General features: G+C 45.8%; 1 protein-coding gene across 1 annotated transcript in view; it reads right to left on the reverse strand.

Annotated features, from left to right (window-relative positions):
- Positions 1-16,218, reverse strand: part of LOC138262410 (uncharacterized) — a 232,154-nt gene that overhangs the window by 203,759 nt on the left and 12,177 nt on the right. The window contains exon 2 of the mRNA XM_069212312.1: positions 3,856-3,937. Coding sequence (XP_069068413.1) covers positions 3,856-3,937 — 82 coding nt within the window. The remainder of the gene's footprint in view (positions 1-3,855; positions 3,938-16,218) is intronic.

The following is a 16,218-nucleotide window of genomic DNA, read 5'->3' on the forward strand; positions in this document are numbered from 1 at the left end:
CGGTCTCATGCTACTTAATATCACCTTTTGCACTTTATAGCGAAGTTTGCACTAACTGGAAAAAGTGGACAGGTCACTGCTAGATAAAACCCAATTGCAGCTGTTGCCGTATGAGGGAGGTTTGACTAAATGATGTTTAATGCCATTTTTGCTTATTTTAGTAAATTTTACCTTCTCATACCCACACTTTATATTTGGTTTTTTTGGACGAGGCAGTGCACGACATGGGAGTCAATGTGGAACAAGAGAACATGGGGCGAAACTGCTGTCCATGAAGGAGTTCACGTTGTGTTTGTTTTTCCTTTATGCTACCCTTGCACTATTAGCATACCCAGGGCCAGCTTTAGGACTGGTGGCGCCCTGTGCGACAGTTTATTTTGGCACCCCACACCACATGACCTCCTCCTCGGTTTCCCTCACTACCACCCAGCAAATGTGCCCCTCATCTCTCCATAGCCCCCCATTCACACACATTCATTTGTTTTAAAGCACTTGTAAAGGCTAGCTTTACTAATCCACTCAGCTAGCCACATAAAATATAGGGGCATATTTAAGACCCCCCTAGCCCCATTCTAACGCCACATTAGCGTCATTTTTTACACTAGTGTGAAGTTAGAAGGCCAAAAACGCTGTGCCATATTAACAAAGTGGCGCAATGCGTGCATTGCGCCACTTTGTATCCCTTTGCACTACATTATGCCTGTGCCAGGCATACTGTATGCAAAGATGGCATTCCTCTGTTGGGGGGTGGGGCAAAAACATGGCGCAGATTTCTTTGTGCCACTTTTTTCCGGCATTTTTAACGCCTGCTCGGAGTAGGCATTAAAAGGAGGCGTCTGTTGGTTGCAATGGGCCTCTGGGTGCTTTGCAGGATTAGCATCCAATTTTTTAATGCTAATCCTGCAAAGCGCCAGACAAGTGTCAAAACTTCTGACACTAGTCCCCTAACTACCTCTATGTTGCACCGTATTTTAAATACAGCGCACACATGGTGGCATTAGGGAGCGCTAAGGGGCACAAGAAAAGTAGTGCAGCACAGTGAGCAGCGCCACTTTTTTCAAATATGCCCCATAGGACATATTTAAGAGCCCCTAGTGCCATTCTAACACCACATTAGTGTAATTTTTTTTTAACTAATGTGGTGTTAGAAGGCCAAAAACATTGCGCCATATTTACAAAGCGGCGCAATGCATGCATTGCGCCACTTTGTAACCCTTTGCGCTACATGTCTGCAGCATGCATAATGTATGCAAAAGGGGCATCCCCCCGTTAGGGGGGGCAAAAAATGGCGCAAAGAAATCTGACAGATTTCTTTGCGTCATTTTTTTCCAGAACTTTTAACACCTGCTCAGAGCAGGCATTAAAAGGAGGCTTCCTTTGGTTACAATGGGCCTCTGGGTGCTATGCAGGATTAGCGTCAACATTTTTTATGCTAATCCTGCAAAGCACCGGACTAGCATAAAAAATTCTGACGCTAGTCCCTAACTACCGCCATGGTGCGCCGTATTTTAAATATGACGCACAAATGGTGGCGTTAGGGGGGGAGCTAAGGGGCGCAAGGAAAGTGGCGCAGCACTGTGTGCAGTGCCACTTTTTTCAAATATGCCTCATAGGACAGTGCTTAATTTGTAAATAAAAAGGTGCCAGTGCCCAAATCCCTCCCTTTTAACAAGTGGCTGCTGCAATTAAATCTCAGCTCACTCTTGCAGATTTCTACCTTTTCCCATTGTGACGCTTTTTCGTTTTTCTCTTCCCATATGTGTCTTTTCCAGTAAATGCTTGAGGCAAAAAAATAAGTGCTGGCCCTCAAAAATAAGTGCTGGTGCTCTGCACCGGAAACAACAAGCACAAAATAAACACTGCCGTAGGGGCATATTTAAGAGCCCCTAGTGCCATTCTAACACCACATTAGTGTCATTTTTTTACACTAATGTGGCTTTAGAAGGCCAAAAATGCTGCGCCATATTTACAAAGAGGCGCAATGCAAGCATTGTGCCACTTTGTAACCCTTTGCACTACATTATGCCTGCGCCAGGCATATTGTATGCAAAGGGGGCATCCCTCCGTTAGAGGGGCCAAAAAAATTACGCTAAGAAAGCGGTCAGATTTCTTTGTGTAATTTTTTTCCTGCACTTTTAACGCCTGCTCAGAGCAGGCATTAAAAGGAGGCTTCCATTGGTTACAATAGGCCTCTGGGTGCTTTGCTAACTACCACCATGGTGCGCCGTATTTTAAATATGACGCACACATGGTGGCGTGAGGGGGGCGCTAAGGGGTGCAAGAAAAGTGGTGCCGCACTGTGTGCAGCGCCACGTTTCTTAAATATGTCCCATAGTTCTGTTTTTTGCAGCAGGCATATTAACCCTCTACGCTACTTTAGGTTGAGTCAAAGCTGCCACTAGGCAAAACTCCTCTCTCTCTCTCTCTCTCTCGAGCAGGAACATTAATCACAAGAGGTATCTTGACATTTTAATTGTTTCTTGGAGGCTAAACGCACAAGGAACCTTTCAGCAGGTGCTTTTAAGTCGGAAGTTTCGAAAGTTATTGCTAAACACAGCGCCCCCCTGAGGTCAGCGCCCGGTGCAGTCGCACCACTCGCACCGCCCAAGAGCCAGCCCTAAGCATACCTTGCACTGTCACATTTGCACTATATATCTGGTTTCATGGAAGAGGTAGTGCAACATAAGATGGGAGACAATGTGGAACAAGGGGATATGGGGTGATATTGCTCCCCTGAAAGAAGTTACTGTTTTATATTTCTGTGAATGTTTGTAATCTGTTGGTTTGGGAATGTATGGTTTTAATTAACTGAAATACTTGCTTCCAAAGGCTATGAATACCTACTTCCAACACAAACTCGATGGTATTTTGGATGAATGTTGTTCATTGCATATCGTTCACTTTCCCAAATGTTTATGGCAACTAGGCTGAGTCTCATTGGTCACTTTTGGTTCCCTTCACACACACTTAACAGACTGCCTATGATGAGTACAGAGGGTATAGGATCATTGACCTGATAATCTCTATTTAATGTCCCTCCTTGTGGTACCTGCACCAAGTGACCACCGAGGTCATGGAGGAGTTCTCCTTTGTTCAACTGTTCCTGGCTATGATTCCAATTTCCTTTTGTTCTGTGTTCAGCCTTACACGCATTGGACTTGTCAAGGCTCCTACCCACGAGTTTGGAGCCAGTTGGTTGAGAGTTCTTTGTTCCCTCTTGACTATGAACTATTCTGGTCCATGCTTTTGTCAACCTTGGTAACTAACCACTTGTCAGCCAACACTGCAAGATTCTCTAGGTTCTCCTCTGTCACGTCAGACAGGTTTTGCATAAGTGGTGGGGAGCACTGTCCTCCGAGTCGCTCTGTTGCCATTCGCATCCATTGCAGTCCATGTGACACCCCATGATCCTCGTTTCAAACACAACACCATCCGCTCTCTTGCTTTTCTTGACTCTCTGAAGTCACTGAGCTAGCCTCAATCCAAATGTTCTTATCAGAGGTTCCTACGTTCGTGCACAGTTCATTTAATCAAACACAGGCATTATCCCAATGAAAGCTGTACATTCGATTGCAATACACTCAAATCAACTGCCTTAAGCACACGAAGAAATGCCTGCACTCTGAGCCCCTAAACTTGAGATCGCTTGCAGTCAGACTCAACTCATCTATACCCATTATCCTAAGCATTATCACAAATAACTTTGACCATACTTGACTTTAGACTTGCTTCCAGATATCACTTTAGCATTAAAACACTAAACCTACATGCATATACTTCAAAAGGGGTACAAGACATCCAAAGCCTACTACAATGCTGTGCAGTATATAGGTAATGCTTCTTTCAATGCAATACCTTTTTCAAGTGCTTTGTGGACTCCTGTTTTCTCACAATGTTCAGGGCCATCAGGCTCATTTTCAAAGTACCTTTGTGATACCTAAAAGAAAGATCAAGCACAATGAAGCAATGAAGCACGCTTTGTCGCATTCATGGACAACCTACGACAGCTTAATTCTTTCTGTACTTAATGATTTCGAACAGGAAGGATGCACCAAGGTTAACATCATAATCCCTTGAAAGTGGCTTCCTTTTAGAAAGGCACAATTGAATATACAAACGTTCTTACACACAAAAGGTGATGGGAGGAGTGCTTGCAATTTGACTAATCACTGGCAACAACTCGGGGTAGAATCCCAACCTATCGTTCTTTTGCTCACCCTGCAAACTCAGCTTGGACCCAGCCATACGCAAATTAGCATTGATCCTCGTCCTCTTGGGAACAGTCCAGGTATTCACCGAAACAGAAGACAAGCAACCTAGAATCGTTTCGGCCTGATAAAGCATTCCTCCCATCACCTTTTGTGTGTTTAATATATAGAGCTTCTTAAACATAATCCACGCCAACTCCTTAAACCAAGAACAGCGATGAAAACTGTCATTTCGCTCCTGTCTGGCGCTATGTGGTAGCATTCTGCATGATACCTCAAGAGCTGTCTTGTAACAGCAAATAGTAACCCAAAATGGACATTTTACTTAAGAACATTCCTTCTTAATGCTTTACCTCGTATGATCTTGTCAGTGTTAATTTAAACATGAACATATCACTAGATACTTTAAAAACATTGTCTTTGAAATATTATATTGCTGTTGGATATTCTCAAAGCAGGAAACATTGCCTTTTTTGAATAAATTATCTATTAGCTGCAATGCTCTGTCTCTTGCAATTGTATACATTTCAGAAAGTAATTTTCATTCCAAATTGGTGAGACATAGGGCCTGATTTAGAACTTGGCGGATGGAATACTTAGTCACAAACGTGACGGATATCCTCTCTGCAGTATTATGATCCCATTTTATCCTATGGGGATCGTAATGTGGCAGACGGGATATCCGTCACATTTGTGACAGAGGATTCCATCCGCCAAGTTCTAAATCAGGCCCATAGTCTCAGTATCTACTACAATCACTCTAGACTCCTAAAAATGTTTGTTTGGTCTTAAACCTAACTTTCTTTTATTATGCCGGCTCAATGAATTTTGCAAATGGTAATAACTGAATGGAGTGTCATAAAAAATAGAGTGATGTTGTTTGGTGGATATGTCTGTGCATCGGAGTTCTTAATGTTTACTAAACATCAGCAAAATGATGCCCAGTAGTACAATCTGAAAAATCTTTTTTCCCTGTAAATATTGAAGACTGAACCATTTATTTGTGTCCATTTAGCAATTTTGGTTTTAGAGGAATCCTGAAAGAAAAGTAGGTAATTTATTTAAAAGGATAGAGGGTGTAGCACAGAATGGCCTGAAACAAAATACATTAAGGTTGAAGGTCTGTTCATTTGTTTCAGTGTATAAAGCTAGAAAGAAGGTAGTTATGATATTTCTTTAGTTAGCACATATTGTTTTACAAAAGTGGTTTAAAATTAATGTGCCAAGCTCTTGTGGATTTTGACACAGTTCTACCTCCAAATACGTGACAGATACTTACCAGGCTGGTGACATGAATTTAAACAGATTAACTGCTACCACCTGAGTTTTATTCATGTTTAATTAAGCCAGCATAGGTTTCCAAATTCAGCTGTTCATAAATAGATGGTTTTGAATGCATGAGTTATGTATTCCATTAGAACTGGAACATCTTCACTGAAAATTATAACAACATATAATTCTGCTACCTTAAAATGTCTGACAGCTGGTACCTGATGGACAGACTTTATCAAACACTCCATAGTTTAGTCTAGGCACTTGGCAAGCAATGGGACTACCATGTTAATGTGGCGGGTGGTATTTCTGTGTGGTCTAAATCCACGTAACTGGTTTGTGACTACTGAATTGAAATTTTGGGGTTTCTCTATTTGCCAGAAGCTTGCACAATGAGTTGCTATGAAGAGCAGAACTTTGAGTCATTGCCCATATTTAAAAAGTTTAAAATAGTACCACTATTTCATGAGGCTATAGATTCTAAAGCCATGTGATACTATTTTAAGAAACAGTTGCCCTAATTTGATAACAAACGTTCTAAAGAACTCAGCTAAAATCTCATTTTCTCTGCAGGTGTTGTCATTCAGTGACAGACTGATAACCTTTTCTAATTCTTGCACTTAGAAAGGTTTGCATGAGAGTCTGCCAAGAAAGCTTTGTGGTATTCACTGCACTTTGTAAGAAATCAAATCAGAATTTGTTGTCGAGATTCCAAACTTCTAGCTAACTTAAATTGTTTCAAATCTGGCCATATCTCTGCAGTAAGGGTTTAAAATCACCAGTACACAGATTTCTAAAGAATCTACCAAATATATTACTGACCTCTACACTCTCTGGTTGAAACTATTCACTTTTGATTGTTTTCATGTAATTGCAGGCAGACAGCTCCTTTCTCTGTAAAGGTAATAGTTTGCCTACATATGTGCTAACTTAGTAAGATTTAGATCTATAATCACAGTCTCACTCCTTGGTTCACTAATCACCATCATCCTTCAGTTCATGTTTTACTTGTACGATCTAGTTAAAAGTAGCCATGAACGTGTCCTAATATGCGTGAAACTCACTTCATCTGGGCATATATATATCCTACGAGTTAATAAATGCTGAGAGTGTATCTCTGCTCATTTTTTTCTAAATTGAATTGCCTGTCTCCAACCAGTATTTAATCATGCACAAATTTCTAGTACTGCCATTTAAAGTTATCCCGGTTACAGCAATGTTGGTACTCCCCACATTGAGTTTATCGTAAGCTTGAACTCCATTCATCAATTTTTACTTAAATTATACATTGAGGAACCAAGCCCTACAAAACATCACTGTGGAATTTTCAGTTTTCCCACAGGAAAAGCAAATTTTTGATGGACCGTCACATGCCATGACCAGAAGAGGGTGCATATTGTTGTAACGTACCTGCTTTAAATACAATGTTAACAAAGTCAATAGTTTAATATTTTGTAAGCACATTAGAATAAAAGATAATTGCTTGAATTGTGGATTATCCTTTCCAGACATCAAGTGAATTAAATACAGTAATTAACTCTAAAATATGTTTGCGATATCAGACTTGAGCGTTTGACCAGTATCATTTGTGAGCTGACGATATAACATTCAATCTAGTTTCACACTGAACTTTCCTACTATTGTATATGAATGTGGAAAATTAATTAAATCAGCCACTAATCCCGTTATTACTGTCCAGATATATTTAATATTCCATATACATTAAACAAAAAGGCACGAACTCATGACATCTTTACATCCTTCAACAAAAATTAATCTCCCAATTTGGACACTAACAATCTTCTTCACCTCTACCCCATCCATAGCAGGATGGCTACATGTTTAGATTTACTAAACTAATGTAAACAGATGTAAAACCTGCCGATCTTTGTGCTTTAAATGAGGCTGTGTTGTGGTTCCATATGCATTTGAACCCCCATCCGTTTCTAAAGGTTATGGAGGCTGTTAGCATTCTCTATGGCACTTCCGGTAACCATGCAAGCACAGCATGGTTGAAGAAGCTAGTAGGACATTCGATATCGTCCATCAAGAACCAAGGCGTTATCCCTGAATGCACTCCAACATCAGACGTTAGACAGTTTTTCCCCTGGAGTATTGTATTGTTTTTTGTTGTTGTTTTTTTTGTTCTACAGTTATGATCACTTCCGCCTTTCTCAAACTAGTATCTCCACTACATCAAACCCACCGATTCTATCATGTTCATACTTCCTAGCCCTCCTTCCCGGGCCTAGCATTAACTATGCTACTGATGCCACCAGGTAGGGCACTAGCATACACTAAACTGACAGACACAGTACGGCCACTGTGGAATTAGAGTAATATTGATCCACTGACAAAGAGATAACAGACTGTGCTAACATGAGGTTCCAGATGAAACATCATATCACAAATATACAGTCAATTGAACAGTAACCTGGGCAAACCTATGAATGAACTACATGAAAAACTGGAGACTAGTGTGGGCAGAGAACTGGGAGATGAAGAATTGGAAAAGCAACAGAATAAGTGCCTCCAGTATCAAGAAACAATAGACTAACCAACTAACTAATCAAATTCAGTGATCTCCAGCCCTCATCTGCCAAGCTCCATAGACTATTTGTGGACCATCAACTGCCCCACCAGATGCCTAATTTGTCCACAAGGTGTGTAGCTGTCCTTTCCTATTTGCATAGTGGAGAAAGGCAGAGACCCAGACTAATAAGACACTAAAAGGCAACTATAACAACGTGCCCCAGCTATCTGTATTTTATGGTGCTACTCACACAGAAACCAACAAAAAGTAAATTAACTGACCTAGCATTTTGTTGGCAAACTAATAACACCCATGCCTTGGAAATCTACCAGGCTACCATTAACAGCCAGATGGAGTGCTGATGTGTTCAGGTGGGCTTCAGCAGGGGTTACAGTACTATGCATTCTAGTGGTAAAACCAACTAAGCTTACCCCATTGGATTGTTTTGAGATTATATGACCGGTTTAGGCGATATGCCTCACTGAAAGACCATGCATTTGCTACACAGTGAAGAGACATTGAATATCCCATAATCCAGCACATACCGATTTCCTTATCCACCTCACGCCAAAATAATTAGTTACATACGGATTGGATATCTACCACCTGACTTAGAAAGTTCAACAATCTAGGGCGAGGAAACAAATACCGCAGGTGCAAGAAAAAAAAGAAAAAAAAACTGGTCCAACCTGAACTTGGAAGAAAATTGATTGGGTTTCCTTCTCTGTCGCCTGACGTCCCAACTATGGCTCGGGTGAGTAATGATGGAAGTGCATTTCCAGGGATGTCATTTAGAGGTCACTAGGGGTCGCAGCTGGTAAGTAAAACATACTTTTAAATGTATGGTGTACATGTGCTGGCAGCTGAGAGTCCGTTTATGTGAGAGAATTGACGCAGAAATTGGTCTCAGAATACATATGTGTGTTAGGATGTTTTGCTAGAGGTACACACACACACACACACACACACACCTTTAAACCAACATATGTATTTATTAAAATATAATTGTTTTATCATATTTTTTCTTTTAAGACGGTAAAACCCGCCCTTTTTTGTGATCACTGTCTTTTTAAATTATTTTATTTCCTTTATTATGGGGAAGACCCCATTCTCCTCGCTATACATATATACATACACACACACACACACACACATTACTTACTGGCAGTCACATGTAGGTAGGTATAGTTAGGACCTTGTTCCATAGGAAGAGTGTTTTTTGATTTGTAAATAACATTGGCGGTGTTTGACGATTTTCAAGACATTTTCAAACGTAGTGTGCTGCTGTCTGGAACGTTTTGGGGTAATTCGTCAAGCAGGGACCAAGAAAAAGGAGGGTCCCAAAATGGGTTTTCCTCATATGATTCCAATAGAGATTTTAGAAACGAATATAGCCCAAACTTCTGAATGGAATTACACTAAATTTGACAGAAACCTAGATCTTGGTCCAGAAAGATCTCTTTTTGTGAATTGGTGTAAATCTGTTCAGTAGTTTTTAACTAATTAAAAAAAAGATTTATGTATATCTAGCGATGCAGAGTGTCTGCTAATCCGACACATCTCATACTGGTATCTGATTAGTTACCACCACTTCAACCAGCCATTTTGGGCCTCAGGACTTGGGCGAGTCCCAAGAAAAAAACATTTAAAAAAAATACATAAATTTTTTTTTAAAAAACACAAGGGGGCAGGGTAGGAATACCCTGACCCCATAGGTCTTGTAGTGTGGAACCCCTCTAAGGGGCCCAATTTTTTTTTTTTTTTTTTTTATTTTGCTGTGAATTAACAGAGGTTCTGCAGCAAAATTCTGCACTGGCATGGGCAGAGAAACCTGTGTTTGCTCTCGCTTGGCGGGAGCAACTTCAAAGCCTTCACCAAGCGAGAGTAAACACTAAATCTGCTCCCAGCTGGTGGGAGCTTTAAAAATGCTCCCTCCAGCTGGGAGCAAACTTCAGATCTGTTCCCCTGCCCACAGCGATGTGGTCAGGGAAACAGATCTGAATATTAATCCCGCAGGGAAACAGCATTTTAGCTGTTCTCTGCAAGCAGGAGCAATACCAGCTCCGCTGGATGGGGGGAGCCAGCTGGGGCCCCTAGGGCATCATGGCTCCCTCCACAGACCCCAACCAGGATATTGAGGGTGCCCTGGATGGACACTAGGGCACCCACCCTTTGTTGGCGCAGCCCCCCCTCCCTTTTAGTATTTGGACAGGCCCCAGAAGATGGGGTCCCTGGGGCCGATATCAGCCCGGGGATGGAGGCTGCATTGTCCACCTCCCCTTTTAGTAATTGGCTGGGCCCTGGGTGGTGTGGTCCCCGGGCCTGTATCAGCCCGGGAAAGGGGGCTGTGTCCCACCTCCCCATTTTAAAAGGTGCGGGTCCCAGAGTAACGGGGTCCCTGGTGCCAAAATCATCCCAGGGAGGGGGGCTGCGTGGCCCCCTTCCACTTTACAATCTTACTGGGACCCGGGAGATGAGGTCCCCAGGGCCAAAACAGGCCCGGTAAGGGATCCTGCACTCCCCTATCCCCCATAAATATAGTGTTGAGCCCTGGGGAATGAGGTCCTGGGGCCGAAAATGGCCCAGAGAAGGGGCCCATGCACCTCCTTCCCTAAAAAATGCACCAGACACCAGGGATGGGGTCCCCGATGCCAAAAGTCAGACCAGGGAGAAGGACGCATGCCCCTACCCCACAAAATGTGCCAGGTCCTCAGAGATGGAGGTACCCAGGGCCGAAATCGGCTTGGGTAGGGTGGCTGCATACCTCCCTCCCAATTAACTATAGTGCTGGGCCTCGGAGGATGGGTGTCTGGAGCCAAATTTGGCCTGGGGAGGGGAGCCTAGTGCATCCCTTCCCCTGCAATATGTTGCCAGGAGTCAGAGGATGGGGCCCCCAGGGCCAACGCTGGCCTGGAGGTCCAATGCCCACCTCCCCTAAAAAAATGTGCCAGGGCCTGAGGGGTGGAGCCTCCAGGGCCATAAGAGGCCCTGGGAGGGGGCCTACAGTTTGGCTGCATTTGGGGGGTTGCCCCCCTGCTTCGCTTGGCTGAATGCTGTGAGTGCCATTGGGTTAGATGCATGCGGCCCTCCCCTCACCACGCACGGCCAAAGACAGTGTGTGGCGGCAGTTGGGTTAGCATATGGTAATTAAATATTCTATAGCAGGACCGGAGGCGAGGATTGTGCAGTCCTTTCTTCACTTTAATGATAACAGCAAGTTCAAAGTTCAAACACATTAAACTACAACTCCCATGATGCCCACAAAAAACCATGACAACGAGTAACCAATCCCAAGTCCATAACAGTGTATATATAAATAATTGGCGGGCACAGTCCTTCCTCTTTCTTCACTGCTGCCCATCAGTTAAGTGCTCGCTCCTTCTCGCTTTCGGGGGTTCGGGGATTTGCCTTGTGCTTAGCGCTTTTTGCTGACAGATTTGCTGGTTCAACTTTGTTTACTTGCAGCGCTTGGTCGTCTGCCCGCCGGGTGCGAGGTAGCTGCATTCCTCGCATTCCCGGTCTGTCATCTTGCGCGGCAGGCTTTTGCCCGAGCGCGTGGTGCGGTGACGGCCTGTCACCGCTAGGGGCGTTCCTCGCGCTCCTGATCGAGGGAAGGCAGTGCTTCGCGCGCTGATTCCCCAATTGCTTTCTGGGCCTGGCGAGCACCCGCCCTCAGGGTTGCTTGCCGCTTTGGCCCCCAACCCTTGCCGACACCGCATAGCGGTAAGAGCTGGCCAGCCTGCATTCGGATTTCCCTTTGGGGACCTCACTATTCTGTTTTTTTGTGCACGCATTTTACTTGGTGGTGTCACAAGTTTTTTCTTGGAGCATGGCAAGGGGGCTACCCATTGTATTTAGGTTGGGTGTTATTTATTGTGCTCTCACCCCTCTTATTGACGCCCCTTGGTGGGGTAAGTGGCGATTTGCTGCTGGTTCCGCTGGGTCCTTCCCGTATTTTTGCGCTGAGTTGGTTTCGTTGTGTGCGATGAATTATTCTTCCCCCTCAGTGGATTCCTTTTTGGATCACGCCTACGCCCCATCTTTGGGGTCGGAGATTTGGCCACCTCAGAGTAACATTCATGAGGGGATGGACAAACTTGTGTCGCAAGCGGTGGCGAAAGCCTTAGCGCCTCTGCAGGATAGGGTGGACAGGCTTATGCAGAAGGTGTCCCACGCAGTGAGCGTTTTGTGGTATTCGGACCCTAGGGCCAGTACATCTAAAGTTCCTTCTTCCTCTAGGAAGCGTGACGCGTGGCACCTGGAGGGTTTCGCCCGGTTACGGGAGGCCTTTGCCAAGAGTGCGCGAACGCTAGACCCTGTACGCGAACGCTAGACCCTGTACCCTGCCGGGAGGATGACCCACCCGGAGAGCATGGCAGCGCTGCTGCTCTGGCACTAGATCCCTTCGTCGGATCACCCCATTCGGGGGGGGGGGGTGACTCCGATGATGAGGGCTCAGCGGATGAGGTTCGCATTGTGGGGAGGACTTGGCGCCCATCTGCGACCTCTAGTGTGGAGGAAGAAGGTTGCGATTCTGATATGTTCGACCCTGAGGACATTTATCATCCTCGGTCCTCTGAATGGGTCCCCAGTTCTAAAGTGGCGGCCTATGTGGCTAAAACTATTCGACACCCCTTGGAGCAAGGGGTCTGGACCCGCTTACAAGCGGAGTGTCCTCGGCCAGCGCTGGGGGACAAGGTGGCTGCGACACCTGTGTTAGACCCAAAATGATGTACTTTCTTTTCGAAGTACATGCGCGATCCCAAAAAGGGGATAGATCGTTCTTGGCGGTCATGCCAAGACAAAGTCTTGGATGTGTTGGGCCCCCTAACGAAGATTATTGAATTGGCGGATGCAGCCAAGACTACGGGGGAACCCTTGCAGGCAGATCTAGTGGCCAGATGGGCGCAAAGGGCTGTTTGTCTATTAGGCAACGCCAATTGTGCCATTTCCACGGAGAGACGATGCTCTCTCCTGATAAAAATCGACCCTAAGTTGGGGGAGCTGGCAACATCGGAGGCTGGCGCAGTAGCCCAGGGCAATCTCTTTGGGGACCCCTTTGTGAAGGAGCTTGGGCGATTCGTCTCTACTTTCTCCGCTTTGGATAAGGCGCAATCCTCGATGCGCAAGATTTTTCCCGGGAAAGTTTTCAGCGGGGACGGAAGAGGAAGGGGTCGCTCCTCCGGCCGCTCTCAGCAGTCAGGCCCCTCCAGGTCCCAAGGCAGGCGCAACAACGGCTGGAGTGATGGCCGTCAGGGGACCTTCTTCCTCAACAAGGGTTCCGGCCGAGGACGCTCCTCGCGTTTTCAATGGGAAAATTCCAGTTCCCAAGGAGGAAGTACAGGTGAGCACCCCTCTTTCTTCCCCTCTAGAGCTGGGAGGCAGGATTGCGCTCTTTGCAAACAATTGGGCCAGGCTTACGTCCGACCCTTGGGTTCTACAGACGGTCACAGGTTTTCGCATAGAGTTCTATGGGACACCTGTTCAACTGGTTCGTCCTCCTCCCATTCGATTCAGCGTACAGGATTCACTGCTGATCGATGCGGAAGTCTGCCTTCTTCTGGGCAAGGGAGCCATTGTTCAGACCTCTCTTCATCCAAGGGGGTTTCTGAGCAATATTTTTCTGGTTGAGAAGAAAGACAAAGGGTTTTGCCCAGTGATAAATCTCAGAGCGTTCAACGAATGGGTGGTTTATCGTCATTTCAAGATGGAGGGTATCCATCTTCTCAGGGACCTTTTATGTCAAGGGGATTGGTTGATACGTTTGGATCTCAAGGACGCGTATCTTACGGTCCCCATTTACCACCCTCACCGCAGGTTTCTGCAGTATCAATAGCGGAGTCAGGTCTTCGAGTTCATGTGTCTTCCCTTCAGTCTTTCATCAGCACCTTGGTGCTTCACGAAACTGCTGAGACCGTTGGTCGAGTTCTTGCGGACTCACGGCGCAGGACTGATTATTTACTTGGACGACATCCTTCTGATGGACCAGTCCAAAGCACAATTACTGTCTTACACGAACATGACTATTGCCTTACTACAAGACCTGGACTTCGTGATCAATTCGGAGAAGTCATCTCTGTGCCAATCCCAATCCACGACGTTTCTGGGGTTTGTGGTGGACACAACGTCAGCAATGCTGCACCTTCCGGGACACAAGATCTCCAAGATAAAAAAGGAGATCGCCAGGGTGCTCTGCAGGGACAGGACTTCCCTCTGGCAGATCGCCAGGATTATGGGACTCCTGTCGTCGTCAATCCAGGCTATATTCCCGGGTCCTCTTCATTACAGGGCCCTGCAGCGGCTGAAGGCTTCTCATCGCCGGAAAGGGCATTCTTATTCAGCCCTAGTAGAGCTCTCTTCGGGGGCTCGTCTGGAGATGCAGTGGTGGTTGGACCACATGGAGGCATGGAATGGCAAGGCCATTTTCCGCTCTCTCCCCAACCTGGTGATCGAGTCGGATGCCAGCAGGTTGGGCTGGGGAGCCAGATGTGGTCAGATTCCCATAGGAGGAGCTGAACCTCTGCATCAATTGCTTGGAGCTTCTGGGGGGGTCGTTTGCGATCCGCTCTTTGACTCGAGACAGGGTTTCCTGTTGTGTCCTTCTTCGGATGGAGAATATATCAGCTGTTCAGTATATCAACAGACTGGGGGGCACTCGCTCCAAGGTTCTAGCGGACTTGGCGAAGGATTTCTGGAATTATTGTCTTCAGAGGCAGATTTCAGTCACGGCAGAATATCTTCCGGGAACTCAAAATCAGGTGGCGGATTGGAATTCCCGGTACCTCAAGGATTCCAGCGATTGGCGTCTGGATCCGGAGATATTTCGATTCCTGATGGACCGTTGGGGTCCTTGTGCGGTGGATTTGTTTGCATCCCGATGGAATGCTCAACTTCCGACTTACTTCAGTTGGAAACCCGATCCGGGGGCGAGAGAGCAGTGGATGCCTTCTTACAGGATTGGTCGAACGATCAGGGCTATGCGTTCCCTACGTTCCTGTTGATCCCCAGAGTGGTGGCCCAGGTGCGTCGCCAGCGAGCGTCTCGGATACTGATCTCTCCGATCTGGAGGGCTCAGTCGTGGTTCCCCACTCTTCTGGAGCTGTGTTGGATGGCTCCTATCATACTCCCCTGTGTTCCGGGAGTCTTCCAGGACCCTCAGGATCACCATTATCCTCTGGTGCTTCAGGGTCATATCGATCTCATGGCATGGAGGATTTCAGGGGACGTTGGGAAAACGGCTGCCTTTCAAGGGAAGCTACAGCCCTTACTAGACAGGCATGGGCCCCAGGTACCATAAAGCGATATAGATCGGCTTGGAACAAATAGGCCAGTTGGTGTATGGAGAGGGCAGTGGATCCCGTGGGGGGGCCCCATTGAGTTTATAGTCAATTTTTTGGCTGAACTTTTTTCTTCTGGTTTGTCCTATTGTACTATTAATTCTTTTCGTTCAGCGATTTCGGCGGGCCATACTACTATCAGTGATGTTCCAGTGGGGGAGCACCCCTGGGTGAGTAAACTCTTGAAAGGGGTTCATTTGTCTCGTCCTCCCGAACCTCGTAATTCGGGGTTATGGGACGTGAACCAAGTTCTTAATTTTTTATCTGCTTGGCTGGATAATTGTCTCTTATCCAGGAAACAGCTTTCCCCAGAGTTGGCGATGCTCTTGTGCCTGGTCTCTTGCAAGCGTGTTTCCGATGTGCGGGCTTTGGATGTGTCCACCAGGGTCTTCACCCCAACCGGGGTTACTTGCACTGTTTCTTGACGGACGAAAACAGGTACCAGGTTTGTATCTTACCCCAGTTTTGATTCTCATCCTAGGTTATGCGTGGTGAGATGTCTTCAGACATATGAAGTGGTCACGGAGGAGGTTAGACCTCCCGGGGAGAGGCAGCTTTTGATTGCTGTCAAGAAACCGTTTAAGGCAGTGTCTTCGCCTACCATTGCTAGGTGGGTTCGTTGGATTATGTCAGAATCCGGCATTGACATTGGACGTTTTGGGGCTCACTCTATTAGAGGGGCCATGGCTTCCAAGGCCATTTTGGTCGTGGGCGATTAGAGGATATTATGAGTTCGGCTGATTGGTCTTCGGAGTCGGTTTTCAAGAAATTTTATTTTAAACCATTCCATGAGGCTGCCTCGTTGGTGGTAAGTAAGCTTTCAACCTGCATAATCCTTGCCTCCGGTCCTGCTATAGAATGAAAAATT

This window comes from Pleurodeles waltl, chromosome 2_1, assembly GCF_031143425.1.
Source record: "Pleurodeles waltl isolate 20211129_DDA chromosome 2_1, aPleWal1.hap1.20221129, whole genome shotgun sequence".
NCBI classification, from domain to species: Eukaryota; Metazoa; Chordata; class Amphibia; order Caudata; family Salamandridae; genus Pleurodeles; species Pleurodeles waltl.